The sequence below is a fragment of the Bufo bufo genome, chromosome 6 (assembly GCF_905171765.1).
Source record: "Bufo bufo chromosome 6, aBufBuf1.1, whole genome shotgun sequence".
Lineage (NCBI taxonomy): Eukaryota > Metazoa > Chordata > Amphibia > Anura > Bufonidae > Bufo > Bufo bufo.
Window position 1 is genome coordinate 103,180,285 of NC_053394.1, and position 25,992 is coordinate 103,206,276.

The following is a 25,992-nucleotide window of genomic DNA, read 5'->3' on the forward strand; positions in this document are numbered from 1 at the left end:
CCAGTACACTTTGCCTCTGGCATGTAATAATAGACAGATATTGAAGCAGATCGTGAACCTTTATTAGGTATCTGGTTTCCATGGAGACCTAGATGCACCCAATAATTGCATAATGGGTGCAGATGGACAGACAGGGAGCCCTTGTTTCTGTGAAATGACTTTCATGCTGTTGTTGGGGCTTTTCTGCTCTAACAATGATTGCATGTGCACAGCTTCTGGTCCCATGCGTGGGAAGTGCACCATGCAGATATTGTACATTTATTATGTTAAAAAAAAAAAATTCTAATATAATATTGCTAGCATATGCTATAACACTATGGTCTGCAGGAGTCAGACTTCTGAGATCCCTGCTGATACTGAGAACAAAAGGATTGTGCTACAGTTCCCTGAATAATGGTCAGAATCATGGCTGTGCCAGGAAAAACATTTAAAGAGCCACAGCATTTTAAGATAATGTGTCACCTCTCCTGACCTTCCGGGTTTAGTAACTGCTTGCACTCTCCTTGTTATAACAATTCTGGAGCTTCTATTTTAATGGCTCTATATAGTGCCTTTCCTTTATTATTCCTGCTGAAAGTTTATGAATGAATTGCTAGCAGTTTTCAGTAAAGGTCCAGGTGGGTGTTACCAGTTAAGTGTGTGCCCCTGCACTATCTATCATCATCTAATTAGTACTGCTAGTGTCACACTCTGCAGGAACACAACCTCAACTGGTAACATCCAGCTGGACCTTCACTGCAAACTGCTAGCAATTAATTCATTACTTCTAGAAGTAATAATAAAGAAATGGTACAACACAGTCATACGAATAGATGCTCTAGTTTGTTATTACATAAGGAATGCAAGTAATTACTTAACCACCTCAGCCCCCCTAGCTTTAACACCCTTAATGACCAGACCACTTTTTACAATTCTGCACTACACTATTTTCACGGTTTATTGCTCGGTCATACAACTTACCACCCAAATGAATTTTACCTCCTTTTCTCTCACTAATAGAGCTTTCATTTGGTGGTGTTTCATTGCTGCTGACATTTTTACTTTTTTTTATATTAATCGAAATTTACCAAAATTTTTGCAAAAAAATGACATTTTTCAGTTTCGGTTGTAAAATTTTTCAAATAAAACTACATTTCTATATAAAATTTTCTCTAAATTTATTGTTCTACATGTCTTTGATAAAAAAAAAAATGCAATAAGTGTATATTTATTGGTTTGGGTAAAAGTTATAGCGTTTACAAACTATGGTACAAAAATGTGAATTTCCGCATTTTGAAGCAGCTCTGACTTTCTGAGCACCTGTCATGTTTCTTGAGGCTCTACAATGCCCAGACAGTAGGAACACCCCACAAATGACCCCATTTCGGAAAGTAGACACCCTAAGGTATTCGCTGATGGGCATAGTGAGTTCATAGAAGTTTTTATTTTTTGTCACAAGTTAGCGGAATATGATGATTTTTTATTTTTATTTTTTTCTTACAAAGTCTCATATTCCACTAACTTGTGACAAAAAATAAAAACTTCCATGAACTCACTATGCCCATCACGAAATACCTTGGGGTGTCTTCTTTCCAAAATGGTGTCACTTGTGGGGTAGTTATACTGCCCTGGCATTTTAGGGGACCTAAAGCGTGAGAAGTAATTTGGAATCCAAATGCGTAAAAAATGCCCTGTGAAATCCTAAAGGTGCTCTTTAGAATTTGGGCCCCTTTGGGCACCTAGGCTGCAAAAAAATGTCACACATGTGGTATCGCCGTACTCATAAGAAGTAGGGCAATGTGTTTTGGGGTGTATTTTTACATATACCCATGCTGGGTGAGAGAAATATCTCTCTAAAAGTCAACTTTTCCCATTTTTTTTATACAAAGTTGTCATTTGAGAGAGATATTTATCTCACCCAGCATGGGTATATGTAAAATGACACCCCAAAACACATTGCCCAACTTTTCCTGAGTACGACAATACCACATGTGTGACACTTTTTTGCAGCCTAGGTGCGCAAAGGGGCCCAAATTCCTTTTAGGAGGGCATTTTTAGACATTTGGATTCCAGACTTCTTCTCACGCTTTAGGGCCCCTAAAATGCCAGGACAGTATAAATACCCCACATGTGACCCCATTTTGGAAAGAAGACACCCCAAGGTATTCCGTGAGGGGCATGGCGAGTTCATAGAAGTAATTTTTTTTTTGGCACAAGTTAGCGGAAATTGATTTTTGTCTCCCTTTCCGCTAACTTGTGACAAAAAGTTCAATCTTTCATGGACTCAATATGCCCCTCAGCGAATACCTTGGGGTGTCTTCTTTCCAAAATGGGGTCACATGTGGGCTATTTATACTGCCCTGGCATTTTAGGGGCCCTAAAGCGTGAGAAGAAGTCTGGAATATAAATGTCAAAAAATTTTTACGCATTTGGATTTCGTGAGGGGTATGGTGACTTCATGTGGACAGTATATTCCGCGGATCCGCAAAACACATACGGACGTCTGAATGGAGCCTTACAGGGGGGTGATCAATGACAGGGGGTGATCAGGGAGTCTATATGGCGTGATCAGGGGTTAATAAGGGGTTAATAAGTGACAGGTGGGGGTGTAGTGTAGTGGTGTTTGGTGCTACTTTACAGAGCTGCCTGTGTCCTCTGGTGGTCGATCCAAGCAAAAGGGACCACCAGAGGACCAGGTAGCAGGTATATTAGACGCTGTTATCAAAACAGCGTCTAATATACCCTTCAGGGGTTAAAAAAATCGCATCTACAGCCTGCCAGCAAACGATCGCCGCTGGCAGGCTGCAGATCCACTCGTTTACCCTCGGTTCCTGTGAACGCGCGCGCCTGTGTGCCCGTGTTCACAGGAAATCTTGCCTTTCGCGAGAGGACGCGCCGGCGCGTCCAGGAGGAATAACAGGGCCGCCGCCAGGACGCAATCCTGCGTACGGCGGTCCTGAGCTGGTTAACCCCATAGGGACACAGCCTTATTTCACCTTAAGGACCAGGCCATTTTTTGCAAATCTGACCAGTGTCACTTTAAATGGTGATAACTTTAAAACGCTTTGACTTATCCAGGCCGTTCTGAGATTGTTTTTTCGTCACATATTGTACTTCATGACACTTGAAAAATGAAGTCAAATTATTATTTTTGCATAAAAAAATACCAAATTTACCAAATATTTGGAAAAATTAGCAAATTTCAAAGTTTCAGTTTTTCTACTTCTGTAATACATAGTAATACCCCCCAAAAAAGTGATGACTTTACATTCCCCATATGTCTACTTCATGTTTGAATTATTTTGGGAATGATATTTAATTTTTTGGGGATGTTACAAGGCTTAGAAGTTTAGAAGCAAATCTTGAAATTTTTCAGAAATCCAATTTTTAGGGACCACTACAGGTCTGAAGTCTCTTTGCAAGGCTTACATAATAGAAACCACCCAAAAATGACCCCATTCTATAAACTACACCCCTCAAGGTATTCAAAACTGATTTTACAAACTTCGTTAACCCTTTAGGTGTTGCACAAGAGTTATTGGCAAATGGGGATGAAATTTGAGAATTTCATTTTTTTGCCTAATTTTCCATTTTAACCCATTTTTTCCACTAACAAAGCAAGGGTTAACAGCCAAACAAGACTGTATCTTTATTGCCCTGACTCTGCCGTTTACAGAAACACCCCATATGTGGCCATAAACTACTGTACGGCCACACAGCGGGGCATAGAGTGAAAGGTGTGCCATTTGGTTTTTGGAAGACAGATTTTGCTGGACTGGTTTATTTACACCATGTCCCATTTGAAGCCCCCCTGATGCACCCCTAGAGTAGAAACTCCATAAAAGTGACCCCATCTAAGAAACCACACCCCTCAAGGTATTCAAAACTGATTTTACAAACTTTGTTAACCCTTTAGGTGTTGCACAAGATTTAATGGAAAATAGAGATACAATTTAAAAATGTCACTTTTTTGGCAGATTTTCCATTTTAATATTTTTTTTCCAGTTACAAAGCAAGGGTTAACAGCCAAACAAAACTCATTATTTATGGCCCTGATTCTGTAGTTTACAGAAACACCCCATATGTGGTCGTAAATTGCTGTACAGGCACACGGCAGGGCGCAGAAAGAAAGGAATGCCATACGGTTTTTGGAAGGCAGATTTTGCTGGACTGTTTTTTTTGACACAATGTCCCATTTGAAGCCCCCCTGATGCACCCCTAGAGTAGAAACTCCAAAAAAGTGACCCCATTTTAGAAACTACGGGATAGGGTGGCAGTTTTGTTGGTACTAGTTTAGGGTACATATGATTTTTGGTTGCTCTATATTACACTTTTTGTGAGGCAAGGTACCAAAATATAGCTTTTTTGGCACAGTTTTTTTTTTGTTATTTACAACATTCATCTGACAGGTTAGATCATGTGGTAATTTTATAGAGCAGGTTGGCACGGACGCAGCGATACCTATTATGTATGCTTTTTTTTTAATGTAAGTTTTACACAATGATTTCATTTTGAAAACAAAGAAAATGTTTTTTTCATTTTTTGCGGGATGAGATGACTGTTTGCCACTATTTTGGGGTGCATATGACTTTTTGATCGCTTGCTATTACACTTGTTGTGACGTAAGATGACAAAAAATGGCTTTTTTTACACCGTTTTTATTTTTCATTTTTTACGGAGGTCACCTGAGGGGTTAGATCATGTGATATTTTTATAGAGCCGGTCGATACGGACGCGGCGATACCTAATATGTATACTTTTTTAAAATTTATGTAAGTTTTACACAATGATTTCATTTTTGAAACAAAAAAAATCATGTTTTAGTGTTTCCATAGTCTAAGAGCCATAGTTTTTTCAGTTTTGGGGCGATTATCTTGGGTAGGGTATGATTTTTGTGGGATGAGATGACGGTTTGATTGTTACAATTTTGGCATACATGCGACTTTTTTGATCACTTTTATTACCTTTTTTTGGGAAGTAAGGTGGGCAAAATTTCAATTTCATCATAGTTTTTTATTTTTTATTTTTATGGCGTTCACTGTTCGGGTAAAGTAACATGACCGTTTTATAGATCAGGTCGTTACGGACGCGGCGATACCAAACATGTGTAGGGAATTTTATTTTTTTCATTTTTAATCAGTGATAAATGTGTTTTTTGATTTTTACTTTTTTTTCACTTTTTTTCACTTTTTTTTTACCCAGACCCACTTGGTTCTTGAAGATCCAGTGGGTCTGATGTCTGTATAATACAGTACAGTACAATATATATTGTACTGTACTGTATTTTACTTACACTTTGTCTGAACAGATCTCTGCCTTTAGCACAGATCTGTTCAGCACCATGGACAGCAGGATGCCTGAGACGGCGTCCTGTTGCCATGGGAACCTTCCCCGTCTGCTCAGTTGTGGCCACAGCTACACAGACGGGGAAGGGTAAGGACGGGGCTGTCGGGGGGCTGTCTGGGAGCTCTCTCCATCGGGGAGCTGCAAAGGCACAGCAGCCCCCCGATCGGAGAGGGACGGAGCTCCCTGAGCTGTTAACCTTTTTCATACAGCGGTCCGTATGGACCGCGGTTTGGAAAGGGTTAAACGGCTGACATCGCATCACCGATGTCAGCCGTTTATACCAGGGTGTCAGCAATGTGCTGGCACCCTGGTATACCCACTAGACGCCAACGATGATTCAAGGGGAGGCGGGCGGGGGATCGCGATCCCGCCTGCCGCACCGCCCGCCTCCTGCACCGCCTGCAAACCTCCCCCTGCACCTCCCACCGGGCTAAAATCACTCAGGGGTGCAGGGGGGGGGGGGATACAGATATATTTTGGGCATTATAAAGTTTCTGATCCTCGCGGTCAGGAACCGCGGGGATCAGAAACTGCAAAAAGCGCATCAAACCGCAGGTCTTAATTGACCTGTGGTTTGTTGCGATTGCCGACATAGGGGGGTCACGGGACCCCCCCGCGCATTTAGTCTAGGTGCCTGCTCAATGATTTGAGCAGGCACCTTGTTCCGATCACTGCCGGCTTGGCGGGAGTGATCGGAACAACACATGACGTACCGGTACGTCATGTGTCCTTAAGTACCAGGACATCATGACGTACCGGTACGTCATGTGTCCTTAAGAGGTTAAAGGGATTGTCCCATGAAAAATATTCTACAGTTTTCAAACCAGCATCTGGATCTGAATACTTTTGTAGTTGCGTGTAATTCAAAATTTTGCATAACCAGTGAGTTATTTGTTTTGTTTTTTGTTTTTCATATTTCTTTGACCTGCTCACTGAGAAGGCCGCACATGCTCAGTTTCATCCTTCAACTGCCTCCTGAGCTGTGATAGGGAGAGCTGAGACACGCCCCCTAAGCAGCAGCAGAAAATAAACTCCCCTTGAGCTGTCAATTTGATCAGAGCAATGAATGGGGAGATCTCAGGATCCATGTGTGTTTCATTTTTTACATTAGTCGTGGCATAACCACTTTAAACAAACATGTCAGGAGAGACAGGTCCTCTTTAACTAGCACAAAAGCATTCCAAAATTAAACATTAAAGGGGTTGTCCAGGCTTCAGGTATTGATGGTCTATCCTCAGGGTTGGTCTTCATATCTGTAGCCTAGACAAACCCTTTAATTTAATAAACCCCTAAACCCTAAACCCATAAGTCTGCCCAGAAAAAAACCTAAGAGCAGAAAGGAAAAAAGGGATTTTGCATTCTGGATTTTTACTGTGTTCACAACAGGTGTTCACTCCATTCTCATGTTTGGAATTGTATCAGTATTTACTTCTTCCTTTGAATAAATATATGCCCCTACATCAGGGCTCGACAAATCCCAGGTGCCAGGTCGCCATGGCGACCAGGAATTTGGTCCTGGCGCTTGGGTATTTGTCAGCCCGTTTTCAAAGATGCGCTCTCGGCACGCACCATGGTTTCCTGAGCCTGCGCAGTGGAGAAGGAGAGGAGTCCCTCCCTCCCCACTGCGCCACCAATGAATGCCTGAAGACCAATGTGCCGGCCATTTCCCGGCCCCTATGACTGCACGCTGTGATCCGCGCGATTAACCCCTCAGTTGAGGGGTTAATCGCGCGGATCACAGTGTCCTGTCAGAGGTCGGGTGCCGGGAATGTTTGTCTGCATTGGTGGCAGTGGGCAGTTCTGATCGGAGTCCCAGCAGTGTAATGCTGGGGCTCCGATCGGTTACCATGGCAGCCAGGAGTCACGCTACTGAAGTCCTGGCTGCCATGGTATGTTAGTGAGCAGCATTATACTCACGTGCGCCGTGGCCGCCGGGCGCTCCTTCTTCTGTCTGTGCGGCTCATTGCTAATGCTTATAGCATTAGCAATGCGCCGCACAGACCTATGAGAAGAAGGAGCTCCCGGTGATCACGGCGCACGTGAGTATAATGCTGCTCACTAACATACCATCGCAGCCAGGACTTCAGTAGCGTCCTGGCTGCCATGGTAACCGATCGGAGCCCCAGCATTACACTGCTGGGACTCCGATCGGAACTGCCCACTGCCACCAATGATGGGGGAGGGGAGGGGGACCCTGTGGCCACTGCCACCAATGATTAATACTGGGGAGGGAGGGGGGGGTGGGTTTGTTACCAGAGGGGGCTGATAAGAGGGAGAGGCTGGAGGGGCTGATCAGGGGGGGGGGGGGCTGATCAGAGGCTGGAGGGGCTGATCAGAGGCTGGGGGGCACATGATAGGCTGGCTGCCATGGTCAGCTCCCTGCTGTTGTGTTCACAAAGCACAGGGCAGCAGGGAGAGTGTAAAGTCCTATTCACCCTAATAGAGCTCTATTAGGGTGAATATGACAAGGGTTCTAGCCCTTAAGGAGGCTAATAGTTATTAAATAAAAAGTAAAAAAAAAAGTTTAAACGTTTTTTGGTAACAAACATATGCCCAATTAAATGTGCCATGACTGAGAAGACACTATAGTGCTAAAGTGGGCACTACTAGATGGTAGCAAAATTGCAACAGTTTTTTTGGAGTAAGAAATATATGCCCTATTAAACATCCCCTGCTATGATATTTGTGCACTGAACAGTAGAAAAATTGCAGCAGGTTTTTGGAAAGAAAAAGGTGCAATTGTGCAGCTTATGCAGCAAAATATATGCTGCTGTTGCTGGGAATATGCCTATTAAACATTTATGAACTGTAGAAGATTTGCAACATATTTTGGGGAAAAAAAGTGCAGTCTCTTTAAATGATGTTTGTGCAGTGCAAGACATGAAGTTATGAGCAGTTCCAGCTGCTCTCACTGCAAGACACACAGTAAATGAACTGGTTATATGATCTTCCTACTGTTAAAACCTGACTTAATACCTAGTAATTCAGTCTCCCTAACTAAATATATCTTATTCACAATCTCTACACTATCTTTACAAGTGTGTCTTTAATTGGTTTTTGTTAGTGATATGACAGACACATTCTATCACATCAGTGGCTCAGCTCACAATGGCATCTCAACTTCACAGCTAGCACAAAGCCTGATAGACTAGCCAGTTTCCTCCCTCCTGATTGGTTGCCAAGCTGTCTGCAAAGCATTGTGGGCACGCCCACTGGCTGGCGCCCTCAGATTTGTTTGGAAGAAGAATTTTTGTGAAATTCTTGACATATCCAATTAGTTTAGATTTGATTCACTCATCTCTAATGACAACCCCTAAATTTGGTAATGAAGTACTTTCAACATACGTACAATTATGTCAAGAGATGTCTTAAAGTGGCCCTTCGATAAAAAGCTGAAAATGCTGCTTCTGTCTGAAATAAAAGCATCCACCCCACCTGCATGTGGTCATAAAGTGCAGCAATGCTGAACAAGCCTGCTATATGAAGAAACTCATCTCAGAATGGCAGGGACTAAGTGAGTAAATGGCTGTTTTTGCTGAAGGAGCCCACTCCCAAAATGCCACTTAATGGGACCAGCAACTTTCAGGGCGAGAACCCACCTAATTGCTATTATTTGGGTTCTTGGACCCTTGTGAGAAGGACATGAGAGGGGGTAACTGCAAACAAAGCAGAATCTTCAGGTTAAGCTGCCCATACACTAAGGTTAATGCCAGCTGATTGAATATGTTTGGGGGCATCTTGAATAAGGATTGGGCATATTGGATTTCAATTTACATCATACTTTGTCCTGCCAGGAGATAAGCAGCCACCAGAATTGTCTGTCACCAACTTGAAGGCCCCTCCTCTATTGAATAAACTTAGAGCCCCCACACATATGACTATTGTCAGTCTGCTGTTTTAGGGAGGACCAGATGGTAATCTAATCTGTATGGGGAGCTGATGTGAGGGGAGATAGGATTGGGTGCCCTTTGTTCTCCTGGGAGATAAGCCACCGCCTGAATTATACTTACCAACATTTTAGTTAGTAAAATCGGAGCATCTAAGCCAAGCCCCAGGAACACCCTTTCCATGCTCAGGAACGTCTGCATACGGGCTGAGTTTATGTTAGACCTGCCCACTTTTAGCCCGGGACTGTCCGAATTTGCCAGGACTGTCTCTTAAAAGCAGGGACAGTTAGCAAATATGCATACTCCTCCCTCCCCATTGAAATCAAATACGAACTGCCAAACCGAGTATGCAAGTATATGGAGGCTAAATGTAAGAATACACATTGACATGTGGTCACGAGTGAGTCGTGGAAATATCTCAGCATTGTGGTGGCTCAGTGACTGTTTTAGATTTACCCCACGAGGGACCCCCCCACCCCCCAATAAAGAAATATTATGGTAGTGTGATAATTGTGGCAGTGATCCTGCAGCCATACTGCCTTATATCTGTTTTCTGCTTCTTTCTAACATACATTTGGTAGATTATCAAGGAGGCAGATAAAAGGGAGCATATGTACCGGATCAGACTATACTAAGTTAGTTTGTAGTCTGTTTCCATGGAGACACATATGTTAAAAATAATTAGTTCACTGTACCTTAACCACATGCACCACCTTCCATAGTTTTCAGGGCAAAATTGAGTGGAGTACTACAGGGGCAATACCCAAGGCTGTAATTCAGACTCTGCCTCCCTTTCAATATGCCTTAGGCCTCTTTCACACGAGCGTGTCCGGATAAGGTCCGGATGCGTTGCGGCAAACCCGCGCGAGTAGGTACTCAATTGCAGTCAGTTTTGACTGCGGTTGCGTTCCGTTGTTCAGTTTTTATTGCGAGGGTGCAATGTGTTTTGCACGCGCGTGATAAAAAACTGACTGTGGTACCCAGACCCGAACTTCTTCACAGAAGTTCAGGTTTGGGTTCAAAGTTGTGTAGATTGTATTATTTTCCCTTATAACATGGTTATAAGGGAAAATAATAGCATTCTGAATACAGACTGCATAGTACAATAGGGCTGGAGGGGTTAAAAAATAAATATATTTTTTAAAATAATAATAACCATGGTGATGGATCATGTGACGGACCATGTGATGAACGTAGTGACGTCATCAAAGGTCCTATTCCTCACAGAACAAGACAGAAGAGATGCCGGCTGCGCGAACAAGTGGATTACGGTGAGTTAAATTATTGTTTTATTTTTTTTAACCCCTCCAGCCCTATTGTACTATGCATTCTGTATTCAGAATGCTATTATTTTCCCTTAAAACCATGTTATAAGGGAAAATAATAATGATTGGGTCTCCATACCGATCGTCTCCTAGCGTGAAAATCGCACCACATCCGCACTTGCTTGCGATTTTCACGCAACCCCATTCATTTCTATGGGCCCTGCGTTACGTGAAAAACGCACAAAGAGGAGCATGCTGCGATTTTCACGCAATGCACAAGTGATGCGTGAAAATCACTGCTCATGTGCACAGCCCCATAGAAATGAATGGGCCCGGATTCAGTGCGGGTGCAATGCGTTCACCTCACGCATTGCACCCGCGAGGAAATCTCGCCCGTGTGAAAGGGGCCTAAGTGTTACACAGGATGTCCAGTTTAGAAAACCCATTCTCATACCTTATTGGAGAATTCAGAATTTAAAGAGTGGAGAACTCTGTTCATGATCCTCACTGGTCTTACCCTAACTAGACTATAAATTTTTGTTACATTTGCCTTCAAATATTTTTTTTATTTTGCACATGTGAGCGTACTACCATACTACCTTAATCTTTCTTTCTCCTTTTACTGCAGTTGCATTTTCTGGCCTTGGATTCACCTCCTTCTACCTGGCAGGGAAATTGCATTGTTTTACAGAACTGGGACAAGGGAAAAGCTGGCGTCTCTGTGCAACAATCCTGCCTCTGTATTGTGCTATGATGATCGCCCTTTCACGTTTGTGTGATTACAAACATCACTGGCAAGGTAAGTACCTACAAGTGTGTTCATGGCAATCTACTGGAATTATAAGAAATTGCTTCCCTATTTAGTGTGGTTAAAACATGAATGGCAGAAGTCAACATAAATCATGATACCATCAAGTTGTTTTAAATCATTGATAGGACATACAAACCATCAATGGCTTGCATCTTTTTTTAATTGCTCCAGTACATCTGAAATACAATTGAAACAATTTTCCAAATAGTCTTGGCTAAAAGTATCCTACTTCCCATCGTTACAGACTACACACTCTGAAGTCTGATCCTGTGGTCATACATCTTTCCATTTGCCCTCTTCTTCTTCTTCCTAATATACATTTGGTAGATTAGCAAGAGGACAGATGGAAGGGAGTAGGACTACAGAATCATTCTATGCCGAGGTTTTTGTAGTCTGTAACAATGGAGACACATAGGTTGAAAGGAATTTATTTCACTGTATGTTAATCACATGCACCACTTTCCAAAGTTTGCAGGACAAGATTGAGTCAACTACTAGAAGGATGATCCCCAAAGTCAGCCTTTCTTTCATATACAGTAGATCTATATGTCATAGTTTTTAAAGGGGATGTCCAGTTTAGAAAACTCATTTTCATATACACCATTAGGGAATTCTAAGTTAATAGAGAGTGTTCTCTGTTCAGGTACCTCGTCTCTAGAGTGGACAGCAGTTACAATGAGAGCCTCTAGATGTGGAGGACTATGTCGTGCATTATATATAAAACACGTTGTTTTAAAAGGGTTTTCTGAGATGTTTTTAATTGACCTATCCTCTGGATAGGTCATCGGTTTCTGATTGGTTGGGGTCCGACACCCCGGACCCCCTATGATCAGCTCTTTGAGAAGGCACTAGTGCATGCAGTAGCGCCATAGCTTTCTCGCTATAGTTTTCATTGGTCACAGGGGCTGAGCTGCCGTACCATGCACAGCTGCTGTACAATGTATGGTGTGCTTTGTGGGCTGAGAAATGGCTGCGGCGCTATTGTGATCAACTTATTGTAAAGAGATTAGTGTTGAGCGAGCATACTCGGTCGAACACCATTTTGACACGAGCATCGCAATGCTCGGCACATCGCGGCGTTCGGCCAAACACCGCGTGTGCTCGAGCGCGATGCTCGAGTCTCCTCCCTGCACGTTTGTTGCCTGCTACGCAGCCAATAAACATGTGGGAGAGTACTGGCACTCACTGCAATGCCATAGCCATGTTGGCTACTGGCATTACAGTGATTGGCTGGCCGGAACGCGTCATTAGGCTTGTGGACACTAAGGCTTTCCGCAGCCTGATGGCGGTGGCCGTCCCTCGTTACTCAGTCCCCAGCCTCCACTATTTTTCCCGGTGTGCCGTCCCCGCCTTACACCAGCATGTGTCCCGTAACATCACCCGTGCACTGACCAAAGCAGTTATTGGGAAGGTCTACTTAACGACTGACACATGGACAAGTGCTTTTGGCCAGGGATGCTACATTTCCCTGACTGCACACTGGGTGAACATTGTGGAGGCCGGGAGCGAGTTGTACCCTGGGATGGCACAGGTGCTACCGACGCCAAGGATTGCGGGCCCAACTTCCATCAGGATTTCCGCCACCACCTACATTAGTGGCTGCAACTCCCCCTTTTTCTCCTCCTCCTCCACTTCCACCTCTGAATTCTCATCTTGCAGCACCAGTCAGCCATCAGTCAGTAGCTGGAAGCAGTGTAGCACTGCAGTGGGGAAGCGGCAACAGGCAGTTGCTAAAACTAATTTGCTTAGGTGACAAACAGCACACCGCTGCAGAACTTTGGCAGGGTATAAGGGACCAGACTGAGCAGTGGCTCTCGCCACTCAAACTACATCCAGGCATGGTTGTGTCTGCTAATGGCCGTATCTTGGTGGCGGCTTTGGAGCTCGGCAAGTTCACACAAATACCATGCCTAGCCCACGTGATCAACTAAGTTGTTCAGCGGTTTCTCAAAACCTACCCCAATTAGCCTGAGCTCCTGGTGAAGGTGCGCCGTGTGTGTGCCCATTTCCGAAAGTCATCTACAGCTGCCGCCGGTCTTGCAACGCTGCAGCTAGCGCTTGCAATTGCCAGCTCACTGACTACCCCTGTGTAATTGGAAGGAAATGGTTAATAGGTACTGCTGGGTGGATTAGCAGAGCTCTGCCCAGATAGGATTCTGTCCGTAAGTAGAGGGACCGTACTGACTATAGAGTAACACTGGGGTGGTCTCTATAGTGTAGGAAAACTATAGAGACCACCCCAGTGTTACTCTATAGTCAGTGCGGTCCCTCTACTTACGGACAGAATCCTATTCCCATTGTGGAAGCGTTCATCTCCATAGTCATCTGTATCGCCGTCCTCAGGACAGCGATACAGATGACTGTGCTGAGGCAGGGGAAGGAGAGGCGTGTCCCTTTCCCTTCCTCTGATAGGCTTCAGGCACTAGGCCGGCAGCTTATCAGAGGCCGGCGCAGGCGGCGCGATGACGTCATTACGCCGCCTGAGCCGTACAGTGCAGGACACAGGCCGGAAGAGGCCTGCATCGCATCGCTGCCAAGGAGGTAAGTATAAGTGTTTATTTTTTTGGTGTACAATACTGGTGGCTACTGGCACATAATGGGGGTCTCTGGCTACTGGCACATAATGGGTGTCTCTGGCTACTGGCACATAATGGGGGTCTCTGGCTACTGGCACATAATGGGGGGGGCTGTCATTACTGGCACATAATGGGGGGCTGTCATTACTGGCACATAATGGGGGTCTGTCATTACTGGCACATAATGGGGGCTGTCATTACTGGCACATAATGGGGGCTGTTATTACTGGCACAAGGGGGGGCTGTTATTACTGGCACATGATGGGGGGGCTGTTATTACTGGCACATGATGGGGGGGCTGTTATTACTGGCACATGATGCGGGGGCTGTTATTACTGGCACATGATGGGGGGGCTGTTATTCCTGGCACATGATGGGGGGGCTGTTATTCCTGGCACATGATGGGGGGCTGTTATTACTGGCACATGATGGGGGGGCTGTTATTACTGGCACATTATTGGGGGCACTATAGGGGCATCTACTGAGGCCACAAAGAAGGGGTGTTTTATATGGGGGGCTCTGTACAGTAGAATTTTATACTGGGACACATTATGGTGGGTACTATGAGGAAGGGGGGAGAGGAGTACTATGGGGTCATCTACGGGGGCTCTAAGAAGGGGTATTTTATACTTGCAAATTAGGGGGGACACTGAGGGCATCTACTGGGGCATTTTATACTGGTACATTATGGGGGGCACTAGGAGGAAGGGGAAAGAGGAGCACTATGGAGGCATTTACTGGGGGCACTATATAGGGGTATTTTATACTGGCACATTATGGGGGCACTATGGGGACATTAGCTCAACTGGGGGCATTACAAGGGGGTATTTTTTGCACTGTCACATTATAAGGAGAATTATTTCTACTGGGGGGCATTATGGTGGGCTTTATTACTTCCACATGGTATGACCCCCTAGTAGCAGCACCATCCTCTCCCTGCTCTGCTATTCCTCTACCCCTTCTCCAAATCCTTATTATGAAATCTTTCTCATTAGGATAAAACACAACATCAGCTCCGCCGAGCCCCCGGCCAAGTGTTGAAGTGGCGTCCGAGATCCCCAAGGGCCAAGCCAAGTAATTGTAAGTTTTCATGTGAAATATGTTTAATATACACATATAGCCTACACTGTGCCACACAATATACAGTATACCTCTACACTGTGTAGTCTGTTCTGTAAGCACCATTGTTTTGTGGCGGCGGACAGAAAATAATCTGGAAGTGCCCCTCCCGAGACCAGGCTCTGGATCCGCCACTGCACAGCTCATGCGTTATTATACTTTGTGATAATAAATATGCCCCTCCCCTTCATTACATTCTCAGAAACAAGCAGAGCATGGATGTCAATAAAATTATGCCCCCCCCCCCGGAAAAATTTCTGCGGTCGCCCATGGGTGCAGGTCCCACATCTAGAACTCTCTATTCTCTCCAGAACAGGGTCCCACAGTGAATGGATAGTAGCTGTGCATGCACGGCTGCACTCCATTCATTTCTATGGGAGTTCCGAAAATAGTCGAGTGCTTGCTCGGCTATTTTTGGTAGCCCCTTTACGCCCAGATCTGCGGATACAATACTTCAAATTTTTGATGTTTTCTCTTTCCTTTCCAGATGCCTTCGTAGGTGGTGTGATCGGTCTGATTTTAGCTTATATCTGCTACCGACAACATTACCCAGCACTGACACATTCTTCCTGCCACCGACCCGCTGTATGTCTCCATCAGGTTACCACCCAAAAGAAAGAGGAACCAACACCTACTGAAAACAGTGAAAGCTTAATGCATGAAGGAATGACAGAGGGTCCTGTATGACCAGCAAATGGTCCCTTATGACTTGTAGCCACACACAGCCTCATTTAAGAGGTTTCCTGCACTGTGTGTATAGTACCAGACATTGCATCTATGTGACCAGCAGTACATCAGTGAATGAAATGACTATGCCTAGACAGTGTCCCCCACATTCAAGAGGTATAACATCAACTACAGGCATCAACATCTCCATAAATATCTTTCCGACAGTTTTATGATGGTGCTGTGTGTTACATTTTGGTGTCCACGTTCGTTCTTCTGTCTATTGGCATCTTCTAATGCCCAACTCATTATAACATCTCTTCTCATTTTTGTAGTCTTGGTAGAAGATCAATCCACCAGCTTGTGATTCAAGGTTCATGTTTTCACACAGTGCAGGAATCTTCACACCAACCACCGAAGCACTTATACAGTCAAAATACATAAGATGTCCTGTACCCCACTTGTCCTAGGAGGTGCTGGCATTTCAGTAGCTTCATTGTATACGTCTGATGTCTCTGTTGTGTTGCTGTGTAAGACCGTTTTTTCTAAATTTCATCATTTACATTCTGGTGTTTTGCACTGATGAAAAAGATGTGATAGATATATTTTATTGTCCACGCATGTAGTTTATTATGATGTCCTGTGTAATTTTGAGATTGATCAGAAGTTTTTGATGCATGTGAAGTGCTCTCGTCATCGCTCCTATCATATACTGTGTGTGCAAAAATGTGTTGGTGATCATAACGTATTCAAAATGGAGAGGGGTCCTACTGCATGATACATCCAGTCACATACATTAGTTGTTTCCTTGATCAGAATAATTGACATGTATGTATCATACTATATGCCAGTTACAAGGAATTTATTTTTCAATGGACTTCTAATGTTAGCCATGCTGAGATACTTCCTCTTCTTGAAGGTTCCTTACACTGGAGATTCTTCTTTTTTACTTCTATTGTATAAAACTCTATAACTTGATTTGCCTAATGAAGGGTAATACAGGTTTTCTACTTACTACCAATACAAAATTTGTAGAATTTTTGTAGAAAATCATGTTGTCCAGCCTCATCATTGGATCAAAATCTTGGACAAGCCATACAATTGCTGGAAATAAAAAAAATGATGTTCCCTGCTAGGCTGGTCCGGTCCTGCTGTGACTTGAGCCTTAGCGGTCTACCAGTGAGGACAGTGATTGGTATAGTGGTCACGTGCTGTACATCTGCACGTCATTGTGCACATCACAGAAACGGTGACATACAGGTGTGCAGCACATCATGTGAGAGACATTACGTCATGTCCAAGACATTACCGTGCCACTTGGAATCAGTGGTAGCAGGACCACATCAACACTGCAGAGAATGGCACTGGTGAAAAGGGTGAGTATAACATGATTGTGATTTTAGGAGAACTGTAGGGCTTGTCTGAAATTTTTAAAATATCTTGGACAGTTCCTTCTGCAGTGACCTTCTGATAAGCTTATATAACTGTGGGTTAAAGCTTGATCAAGAATGGCTACTGTGGAAAATGTAGTAAATAGGATTTCAAATGAAGATGCAGCTATCATTCACAGATGTCTTAAATTTAACTCTATTTATCAAGTTCTTTAGGGTAATTACAGGAAAATAGATTAAGTATTAGGAATGAAATTTGAAGTAATCAAACCTACATACTATATGTACAGTAATTACTTATCCTTACCCAGTGTATCCCCTGAGAAGATCCTAAGATTCCAGGAAGTACCTGGTTGGCTGGAATTGTCAATATGCCTCCCAAATTTATGGATGGTCATTATGGGCCATTGTGTGAAAGATTAATTTTTCACACATGTCTACAATCTTGAATAGTTTGCCATTGATACATCACCACAAAAATTGGCGGAAAATGATGTGGTCCATATTTCACCTGTTTATGTAGTTTGTGTCCACTGGGCAATTGGGAACTAGAGATGCACTTTTATAATATTGTAAATGTAGTTATACAAATCTATCAGTTTTAAAAATAGTTTAGGAACGACCATTTTAGTCCAAAGTAGGAACTGTCCCTGCAATAGAGGGGCGCTTAGGAGGTATGCTGGAAGTAGGCTAGAGGACTATACAAGGTGTCTAGAAAAATTAAATGGAATGGCCAGAATTGGCAAATGAATTTCCTCTTTTTTTCTCCACAAACATCAACATTCTTGTCTTTTGGCTGTATAAGGTATTGTAACTAATCCTCCAATCATCACACACAGCCCATGGAGAGGAATAGTGCTGTTTCTGGGGGAGAAAAACGCATATGTTTGTGATCTTGAACAAGCCATTGAAGATTTCTTCATACACACTTTTTATCAGTATTTTTCATGTTTTTAGTGTTGTTTTTTGTTTTGTTTTTTACAAAGTTTGCAGTCACATCTTAAAAAACACCTAAAATATGTGTTTTTGGCTTTTCGTGGCATTTTACCCATAGGAATCTCTATAAGAAAAATGTCGGAAAGAACACCATTGCAGTGTTAAAAATGTAGATAAAAGCGATGTGTAAGTTCAGCCACAAGTAGCAAAGAGGGCCAGGACATTTTGGTCTAAAGTAGGTACAAGTCTACCAAATAGGGACACTTGTATGGCTATCAGTAGGGATTGGAAATGATATGACATGGTGAAAGGGGTATTGTCATATTGAAGGGGTTTTCCCCACTAACACACTCCCAGTCGACAAAATAAGGGATAAGTGTCTGATAGTTGGGGTTCTGACCGATCCCCATTTAATTTAAAACGGGCTTGTCTATAACTACAGAAATTATAATTGTCCACTTTCTAAGGCTGAGTAGCTAGTATGCCACACGGCCTCTTACCATGTTTTTTTTTTAACATGTTTCAACTGTGAAACCGGCATCACAAAATCATGGCTATTCATGATAAAATGCATGCACCACACAGTAACTGGTCATATAGGACAATATACCTATGTGTGAACCCAGTCTTAGATGTCAAGATGTCAACCCTTACTTTGATTAAAGGGGTCTGTCCACTTCTTTACTATTGATGCCCTCTCCTCAGGATGGGTGGTCAGTATCTGATCGGCAGGGGTCTGACAAACTGCCGCATCGATCACCTGTTTCAGAGTAACTCCGGTTCCACAACTACACAGCTTCATCCATTGTGCAGTGGATAAAGCTGATTACTGCTGTTGAAGTATACCCTGTAAACAAGTTATAAGTGGGGCTGCAGGGTGTCTGATCCTCGCCAGTGAGCAGGGGCGTAGCTATAGGGGAAGACACGCTTTAGCGCCTGAACTCCAGAAAGGACCCACCCAGGAGGAGGAGTAAAAGATTTTGTCAGGGTCCCCTCAACAGTATTTTAAAATGACATTATATAAAGAGACCCTCTAGGAAACGGATGCTGCCAGGCCTCGTCTGAGAGTGTGATCTTGACTAGCCACAGGAGTGGGGGTTGCCCTGGGAGCAGGGGGGAGGGATGTTCAATTCAAAAATTCTTCAGTCATTTCTAGTTACGCCACTGCCAATATTGATGGCATATCCTGAAGACAAAGGAATGGACAACCTCTTAAAAAAAAAGTATTTTCTGTGGAAAATCCCTTCGGCCTTTGCATTACTATACAGCTCTATAAAGTATTCTTTCCGTGCCCTGATTGCTTCCGTCCTTCTATCTGGGCAGGAAATATCATCGTTGCCAGATGGCATTTTCCTCAATTAAAACGGCTGAACCTCACCTCTGCCAGAAAAATCTGTAACAGACACAGAAAAACAGATCCGGTCTGAGTTTTCCTCTGATGTTGATGGCTTAAAAATGTCAATATTGATTTTTAAATTATTAAATGAAAAGTACATTTTCTAGCCCACAAACTACGCCACAGGGCTGTCTGAAACCAATGTCTTGTTTATTAGCTGATATTGCTTTGCTCATACACAGTTGGCATACATGCAGGTGTAAACTGCTAGATTAAGTGCCCAGGAGGAAACATGCACTGTGAGGGAAAATGAAGCTGTCTACATCAACTTTGTCCAGCGGTGTGCACCTCCAGGTACAAACAGTTTATATTCTTTTTTATTTTTCTTTTGTATTATTTTGAATCCTATACCCTGGATTTATGGCAGAATAAGGCTTATTGCACACGAACGTGTGCGCCCCGTGGCCGTATTGCGGACCGCATTTGCGGATCCACAATACACGGGCACCGTTCTGTGCGCATTCCGCATCACGGATGCGGAGCCATTCACTTCAATGGGTCCGGCAAAGACAGAGATGTGGAATGGTGCGGAACGGAAGCACAGAACGGAACCCTACGGAAGCGCTACGGAGTGCTTCCTTGGGGTCTCGTCCCGTACTTCCGTTCCGCAAAAAGATAGGACATTGTCTATCTTTTTGCGGAACGTCCTGATCGCGGACCCATTAAAGTGAATGGGCCCGCAATTCGCTGGCCGCAGCATGGCCACGGGGCGCACACGTTCGTGTGCAAGAGGCCTAAGAAAGCAATCCATTACAACGCAGGGACGATTTAGCAGCACTTCTCCGTATAAATACAACAGAACAAAACCTGTTTGAGGTGGGACCCGCACCTATCAGATAATGGGGGCATATTCTAGCGATATGCCCCCATTGTCTGAGATGGGAATACCCCTTTAAAGAGGACCTGTCACCTCTCCTGACATGACTGTTTTAGCAACGACTTGCTTCCCCATGTAATAACAATTCTGGAGCATCTAAACTATTAATTCTGTTAGAAGTTCTGAATTATTATCAGCAGTTTGCCATGAAGGTCCGGATGGGTGTTACCAGTTGTTGGTGTGTCCACAATCTATTATCCAAGAAGTGCTGATTTGTTAGAGGAACATTCATTTGGTGGAATATATATATATACATACACACCATTGTAGACAACTGAGACAAGGATTCAAATAATACATTAAGTGAGAAGTATTTACCAAGAAGACAATATCAGGGTATGTGCTACAGGCCATATGCTAGTGGATATACCAGCAAACACAAAAAAGGTGCTCAGCCACAAAAGTCAAAGGCTAAAACACCATCTTTATTAAGAAAATTCATTAAAAACATATACATACCACACAAAAGCGCCAATACATGATAACAAAAATCCACAGAGAGTGAGCCCGCAACAATAATATACAGACAAAACCTGTACAATATCGATTAATGCATTGGCCCAAAAAATCATAAAAAGCACAAAGTATACAGGTACATAATGTATAATCAAACCCACCACACTTGACGCATGTTTTTCTAATGCCTTTGACCCCCGTGGGAGGTGATGAGCCAGCTCTGCACTATGTTCCTGTATACATTGTGATTTTTTATTATTTTTTTATTTTTTTTTAGGCATTGCCATGTGATTTATCCATTGATTCATTTTGGACAGGTTTTGCCTGTATATGATTGTTGCGGGCTCACTCTCTGTGAATTTTGTATCATGTTTTGGCTCCTTTTTGTGGTATGTATATGTTTTTAATGTATTTTCTTAATAAAGATGGTGTTTTAGTCTTTCAATTTTGTGGTTGAGCACCTTTTGTGTGTTTGCTGGTATTTCCACTAATATACACCCTGTGGATGCTTCTCGCTTCTTGTATTATTTAAAGCCTCATCTCTGTTGTAGAGGAGTCTACAATGGGATATATATATATATATATATATATATATATATATTCGTTCCACCAAATTAATATTCCACTATCAAAGACAGTTTCTTCTTGCCTAATGTTCTGTATTCCAGTGCAGGAATATTTTATTCATGGATCCTGATCTCTCCATTAACATGCATGTGAAGTAGAAGAAGCCTGAATGGCTACACACGTCTGGTTCCTTGTCTCGTTTTCTGTGATTTCTATGCTTGGTGTGTGCTGTAATGCACTAATGGACATGAGGACAATTGACTTATGCCTCATTCACACGTCGGTGTTTTGGTCAGTGATTTCCATCAGTGATTTTAAGCCAAAACCAGGTGCAGATCTAAACACAGAACAGGTGCAGATCTTTCCCTTATACCTTATGTCTGTGGAGGCTCCAATCCTAGTTTAGGCTCAAAATCACTGATGGAAAACACTGACCGAAACACTGATGGGTGAATGAGGCTTTAAGTTGAGTGCAAGTAAAGTACAATCAAGTCTGTATATGAATTACTCCCTATGCACGTGTCTAGCACCATCAGGCCTATGTTTGCACGTCTTGATGATTTGTGATGTTTTGGCATGAGCATGACTACATGGAGAAGTATGCAGCCTCGGTGTAGGTTATTCATTCACTGGATAGTCTTTGTGAGGGATTTTTGAGAAATCGTGATATATGGCACTAAACTGAGGTTTTTACACCTAATATTAAATGTATAAAGAACAGGTTGAAGTAGAAACTCATCATTTTGGTCAAAGGGATCAATAGTTGTGATCCATCGGTGGCCCCAGTGCACCAATCCTGATCAGGGGAGAAATTGGCAACAAGCACTATATTTATTAGTGTCCATCATACTGTATATGAACAGTCTGGTCATGGAGCAGTTCCTCAGTGCAGAGCCTTGGAACTTATTAGTCAGAAGCTATGTTCTTTTGTTTTTCAAGGTGATGGTGATACATCCTCTTGCTATGCTAGACCTCTATGGTAGATGTCCACCTCTTTTAAAGTAAGGCCACGTTCACATCACAGCTAGTTTTTCCTGTTGTTCAGTGCCTTTAGAAAATAACAAAAGTGCTGGAAAGTTCCTTTTTTGTTTGTTCTTTTTGGTGGAATCTGTGACGAAGGTCCTGAACGGAGCCTCCAAAGCAGATGTGAACATACTCTAATGTCAAAGTAGTAGAAAAGAATCCCTTCATTCTTGTCTTTAACTAATAGTAGCAGTTAGGTCCCAGGCCAGTATTGTATGTATGGGCCCATACTGTGACTATGATTTTACACCAAGGCAAAGGGAATTTATTAATTTTTTTTCTTGTGCTTCACTTCATTTTGCATTACAGAGGTATATTTCTCTGGAAGCATAAGTCTTAGGGGAAATTGCCCAGTGCTATTAAATATTTATAAATTTCTCACAGTGGATAAAATATAAAGACAAGCATGAAATGCCTGGATATGCCTGTTCATCCAGTCACTAGCCGTAAAGGCGATGCGGCTCATCCACTGTTTGGGTGAGCGAACCTTTCCTGGCATGCATGCCTGTCGAGCTGAGGCCAGCAGTGCGCTATAGGAGAAGGGCAGTATAGTTTATTTTTTATGTTTAACCTAGCCTGTGCAATCGTTACATTTTTTTTTATACTATTGGAATACCTCTTTAAATTCAATGCCCACCCATCAATGTCATAACTAGTGTTGAGCGAACTGAAGTTCACAAAGTGGACTTCGATCAGAATCTCAAGAAAAATTCGATTTGCCCCAAAGCCGATTTTTCCCTGAAATGGCGGTAAAAATAAAAAATCATACTTGCCTCATCCATTTGAGCATGAAGATGCCGCTGCAGCCTCTTCGTGATCAAATAGATGAGGTAAGTAAAATTGTATTTTCTATAATTGGCAAACACTAAGCTGCAGCAATCAGCAATAAATGCGGCATCTGAGTGGTTCAATGATGGGGGGGCCGTGCAATTGCCATTCCCTGTCACTGCACCTGCTATTTACAAATATATGCGCTTTGTGATGAAGTAATTTGTCACAAAGCTAATTTTTTTTGTACAATTTAGCGAAGCAGCCAAATTGAATTTTTGAGAACGTCACTCATCTAACGTAATGTGGCGCAATTTGGAGTATCTAGATTTACCTAACCAAACTACAAAGACCACACATGTAATACAAAAACATTCTTTATTGTGTCATTCCAGAAGACATACAATACATACAGAATAATATATAAAAAGCATTGCAGATAAGTGCTGTGAAGACTAATGCCCCTGCTGGACTCCAGGCCTTTATACATAAGTTGGTCACATCTGGAAATGCATAAAACCAAGTACCAAGTAGTACTAATAATCCAATAAATGGTCAACAGGTGTGAACTATACTGCTCACAATCCCCAACATAATGCAATATTGTCTTAACCATCAATTAATCAATGGGGATATGATTGAAAAAATACAAATATTATCATCCAGATATAAAAATAACCCTCCTAGTAAGAATAAAGGAGGGAACAAGATAGCAATAAAGAAAACACTGAATAAATGAGACATACAGACCAGGAACCAGGAGGGGCAGAAAACCCCAGCAAAATAATCTGCCCCTAGCCTGACAAGGGGACGTGACAAAATGGAAAGGATTGTGACTTCATTTGAAAGGGGATGTGTCCGAATATGCAACGCTGTGCAACAAAATTATGTCACAGTTCTAGGGTAAAATTCTAAAGTAAGCTAACCAATAGTTGGTACAGAGTCAGAGAAAAGTGTCTATCCGTGCACCAGATTTATCAACCAGCCTGAGCCACTAAATCTGGTCCAGGTCTGGGCAGTCTGAGGGAGATTTACGGTACATTCGTTTTACAAAAGAAAAAATAGAACTTAAAAAGTCGCAAATGTTGGTGCAGGCATCATTTTCACAAAACCTTTTCCACCGCTCACGACCCATTCCCAAAAAGTGGGCGGGTGTGGGCAGGGTTTAGCAGGAGGGGAATGGCCTTACTAATTTACTATACGCAGGAACCTGGAATAAATTATAGCTCAAGTGTACACCAGCTCAGGGGCGGACTGGGAACTGAAAGTGGACCTGAAAAAAAATACTAAAAGTGGCCCTGTTTTGTAGTTGGGTCCAAATTGATGGAAGGCAGGGCCAGCAATACCATATTGTGGCACATTATACCGCCCCAACAGAGCCAAATACCACAGTCCATCACAAAATACTGCCAGCAGCTCAAAATACATTCCCCAAAAACTTCCACTGGCCGGCCGTGAGGAGGGTTCAGGTGGCCCCCTGGGTGTCGGCCCACCGGGAAATTTCCCTTTAAGGTCTATGGCTAATCTGCCCCTGCACCATCTCCTAGCTCTGCTAGTGCGAGAGATGTGTCTACTTTATCTGCCTCATAATAAATTAGGCGCCAACAGGGGATCAAGAAACACCTGAGTTTACATCATCTATAGGATAAGAAAATCTGCCCAAATGGGTGAATATAGTCAATGAAATAGTTCATCACAAACACAAAATTGCATAAACTGCCCGTGTAGTAGTAAAGCAGTTCCTACTGCACAATCCTATAGTACGTTGCTTTTTCCAGTTAATACTGTATCAGGATCTGTAGCTTAGTATATTATCTTTTAGTTATGTGCAGTAGATGGGGAGAGCGTTAATGATGCTTCTAATATGTGTCTCTGGGGGTCCTCTGTTTTGCTAGCTGAAAAATCCAGAGTGGGATTTGTGGATCCACAAGTAGTTTTTGTGGGTGATTTAGCCTCTGTGACCATGTATCCTTGCTGATTACTGAACCCAAAGTGCTGCTCTTTTAGGAGCGGTGAGGGATTTTACCTCTCCGAGACATTATTAACTCCAGTCCGCAGCAATATATCTGGTGGAAAAGGCCAGCGCAGCCCTTTAGTGCTGCCAGAAACTAGATGTAGCTCTATTTCATGCTCTCCTGCCGTATTCAACCGTAAGATAGTTAAGCTCCCACAGCAGATTCTCTGAATCATTTTTTTTCACAGGGATGGAGAGGAAATAGAAAGAAGCCATTTCAGTTGCCATATGGTCCATAAGAGGTTGTTGCATGCAATAAAGCATTTCCAGCCTGCTTTTTAATCTCCTCGTGATTGAATCTAAGCAACGCATGCAGTGCATTGTGGGATAGGCCATTTGTTTCCAGCATTCCCATGAGACTGGTGCTGCTAATTTGACGAGTGAGTGCAAGCAAGTGGGTTCAACTAAATTGCACGCGTAATGTAACCTTGCAGTATGGGATCCCTGGAGCTCGAGTTTTAGCTTTGATTTCACGAGAACACTGGCAACAATAGGCGTCATACAGCACCTAAAATCTGTAGAAAAAGTGCTCAGTGTTTTTTGTATCTAGTATAAGATCACCAGTAATGGGTATATACAGTGATTTTGTGCAATACTTAACATATATTAAACAGGGGTTTATAGGGTCTTAAAGGGGTTGTCCGGTTTCCTATATTGATGACCCATCCTCAATATCAATATCTGTATGAGGAGAATGCAGCACTTGTATGGACGCTGCATTCTCTTCACTGTTTAGCGACGCACAGGTGTAACTACAGCTCCTCCGTCCCATTCACTTAATTGGGAAGGAGCAGTTGCCGTTACACTCTGTCCCATTCCATTGAACAAGACGGAGGATCTGTAATTGCACTGCTCACCACTGCAAAGTTGGCGGCAAGAAGGTAAACAGTGGAGAATACTGTTGAGCGAATCAAA

General features: G+C 43.0%; 1 protein-coding gene across 2 annotated transcripts in view; it reads left to right on the forward strand.

Moving 5' to 3' along the window:
- The window catches only part of PLPP4 (phospholipid phosphatase 4), a 224,488-nt gene extending 207,789 nt beyond the window's left edge, over positions 1–16,699 (forward strand). Inside the window, exons 6-8 of one of the 2 annotated variants that reach the window (XR_005779864.1) lie at positions 11,106–11,276; positions 15,471–15,826; positions 15,985–16,699. Coding sequence is in view for 1 of the 2 variants with exons in the window: in XM_040437564.1 (XP_040293498.1) it covers positions 11,106–11,276; positions 15,471–15,670 (371 nt within the window). In the remaining variant the exon portion in view is untranslated. Of the gene's footprint in view, positions 1–11,105; positions 11,277–15,470 lie in introns of both variants that reach the window. The other variant, XM_040437564.1, reaches the window with a different exon arrangement.
- Positions 16,700–25,992: the final 9,293 nt, after the last annotated feature.